This window comes from Limulus polyphemus, unplaced genomic scaffold, assembly GCF_000517525.1.
Source record: "Limulus polyphemus unplaced genomic scaffold, Limulus_polyphemus-2.1.2 Scaffold6133, whole genome shotgun sequence".
NCBI lineage: Eukaryota > Metazoa > Arthropoda > Merostomata > Xiphosura > Limulidae > Limulus > Limulus polyphemus.
The window spans coordinates 25,762-27,902 of NW_013671743.1; the positions used below are offsets into that span (position 1 = coordinate 25,762).

General features: G+C 38.4%; 1 protein-coding gene across 1 annotated transcript in view; it reads right to left on the bottom strand.

The window, feature by feature from the left end:
* Positions 1-2,141, bottom strand: part of LOC106473387 (paxillin-like) — a 14,318-nt gene that overhangs the window by 6,408 nt on the left and 5,769 nt on the right. The window contains exon 3 of the mRNA XM_013934071.2: positions 1,954-2,127. Within this exon, the coding sequence (XP_013789525.1) occupies positions 1,954-2,127 (174 nt within the window). The remainder of the gene's footprint in view (positions 1-1,953; positions 2,128-2,141) is intronic.

Here is a 2,141-nt window from a genome sequence, read left to right on the forward strand (position 1 = left end):
TTAGTTTAGAGGTCGTCTAGCTACTAACAGTTTAGTTGAAAGGTACGCTAGGTACATACAGTTTAATGTAGAGGTCGCTAGGTAGCAACAGTTTAGTGAGGGTCGCTAGGTACAACAGGTTTAGTGAGAGGTCGCTAGGTACAACAGTTTTAGTGAGAGGTCGCTAGGTGCAATAGTTTTAGTGAAGAGGTCGCTAGGTACAACAGTTTTAGTGAGTGGTCGCTAGGTACAACAGGTTTAGTGAGAGGTCGCTAGGTACAACAGGTTTAGTGAGAGGTCGCTAGGTACAACAGGTTTAGTGAGAGGTCGCTAGGTACAACAGTTTTAGTGAGAGGTTGCTAGGTACAAAAGTTTTAGTGAGAGGTCGCTAGGTGCAACAGTTTTAGTGAGCGGTCGCTAGGTGCAACAGTTTTAGTGAGCGGTCGCTAGGTACAACAGGTTTAGTGAGAGTATGCTATGTTTTGCAGTTTTTGTTTGAGAATGAGTCTTTACAGGTAGAATAGTATTGTATTAAATACTCTTGTGTATAATTAGAGACAATGTTTTCAAGCAAGCAGTTATCAATAATTGTCATTTTATTGGTTATATACTATTTTTACCGGTTTCCTTTAAAATCAACTCGGTTTACGCTTGGATTAGCCAAGTGTAAATAATCACACTTTGATGGATCAATAGTCCAGAATTTTTCAAGATGAAATAATAAAAATTTTTACGTTTGAAATGAGCTTGCCATGACCGAGATTTTGACTTTACCACCCTGAAAAAACCCTGTAGTATCCGTTTTTACCAAATACAGGATATCATTCTCTGCATGTTAAGAAAAGGAGAGAAGAAAAAGTCCTTTTAAACAAATTAATATATACAGAAACAGCTTAGAAGTATTGTGAAGTCTGTTCTCAAAAGTCAAAACGATTTTGCTTCAGAAATATGCCCCTTAAGGTAATCTATCTAGTATGTTGTTTACAAGTTAACTCGTCCTTGTTGTGGGAATACATATGACTGATCCACCACCAGGTGACCATTTTCGAGAAAATAAACACGTGCACATTACGTCATTGTGAAATTAAGCATGTTTTATCCACGTGTGTGTTTCAGTTTAATCTGATAACTTGAACAGTGTATGTGTGTGTGTAGAGTTCATACAAGACCCTCTGAGAGCCTTGTATGAAAGTTGGTTAGTCCTGGTGCTCGATTTCTGAATGATCTCTCCGGATCCGAGATTCGGAGCCTATCTTGGATTTAATTTTATTTTTTAAGCTAAAGGCAGAAGCTTTATCGTCAATGTTAAGACTATCTCGGTTGCAGGGCGAATTGATATTTGACTGATGTAGTCAAAGTAACCACTCCCTTCTATCTCCAATAGTAGCCTCAATGACGTTTAAACTGCTATTTTCTGTATCTCAAAATTCCCCCCACATACCCGTAAACGAGAATCCGGTACCTCTATTTTCTGGAATTAAGCTCTAGTTAATCTTTTCTAGACCGGATGAGAATTATAACACACTTCTCCAGGACAGGATGACAATCCATCACGAGCCAATCCTCAGCTATTATCTGGTTACCATTTTACAGCTGGGTAGACTAAAGCAAACTTAGGATAAAGTGTTTTGCTAAAGACACAACAATTAGGCACGAGCAAGGTTCGAATCCGCAACATTTAGATAAGAATCCTAGGTACTAACCACTAATCAACGTCGTTCGTACAGTCTCGTTCCAAGGTGGTCTTGATTAAGCTTGGTTAAACCTTTTTAAAATTGTGGACTTTCCCTATATTTTAATGTACTTTAGGTGACTGTAGTCGCAAATTATAAATTTGTTTAAATTAATGAATTTAATACCGATATAAACACTAATCAATAACATGCCGTGTTCCTAACTTTTGTGTCAACTACTTACAATAATTAACAGAGCAGAACGTAAGGCCTATTCGTTACTGTGAGCTTACAGACTTACTTCTTTAATAGGCCCGTTACAATATGCACAATGAGGCGCGAACAACTTGAGGTAATCTTCTTCGCAATAAAGATCGTCATCTCGCTGGAAGAATTTTTTAGTGGCCAGCTCCTGGCTGCACTTTTTACACTTGAAGTGTTCAGGGTGCCATGTCTGTTCAAGGGCCTTGACGACCTGATGAGAAAAGT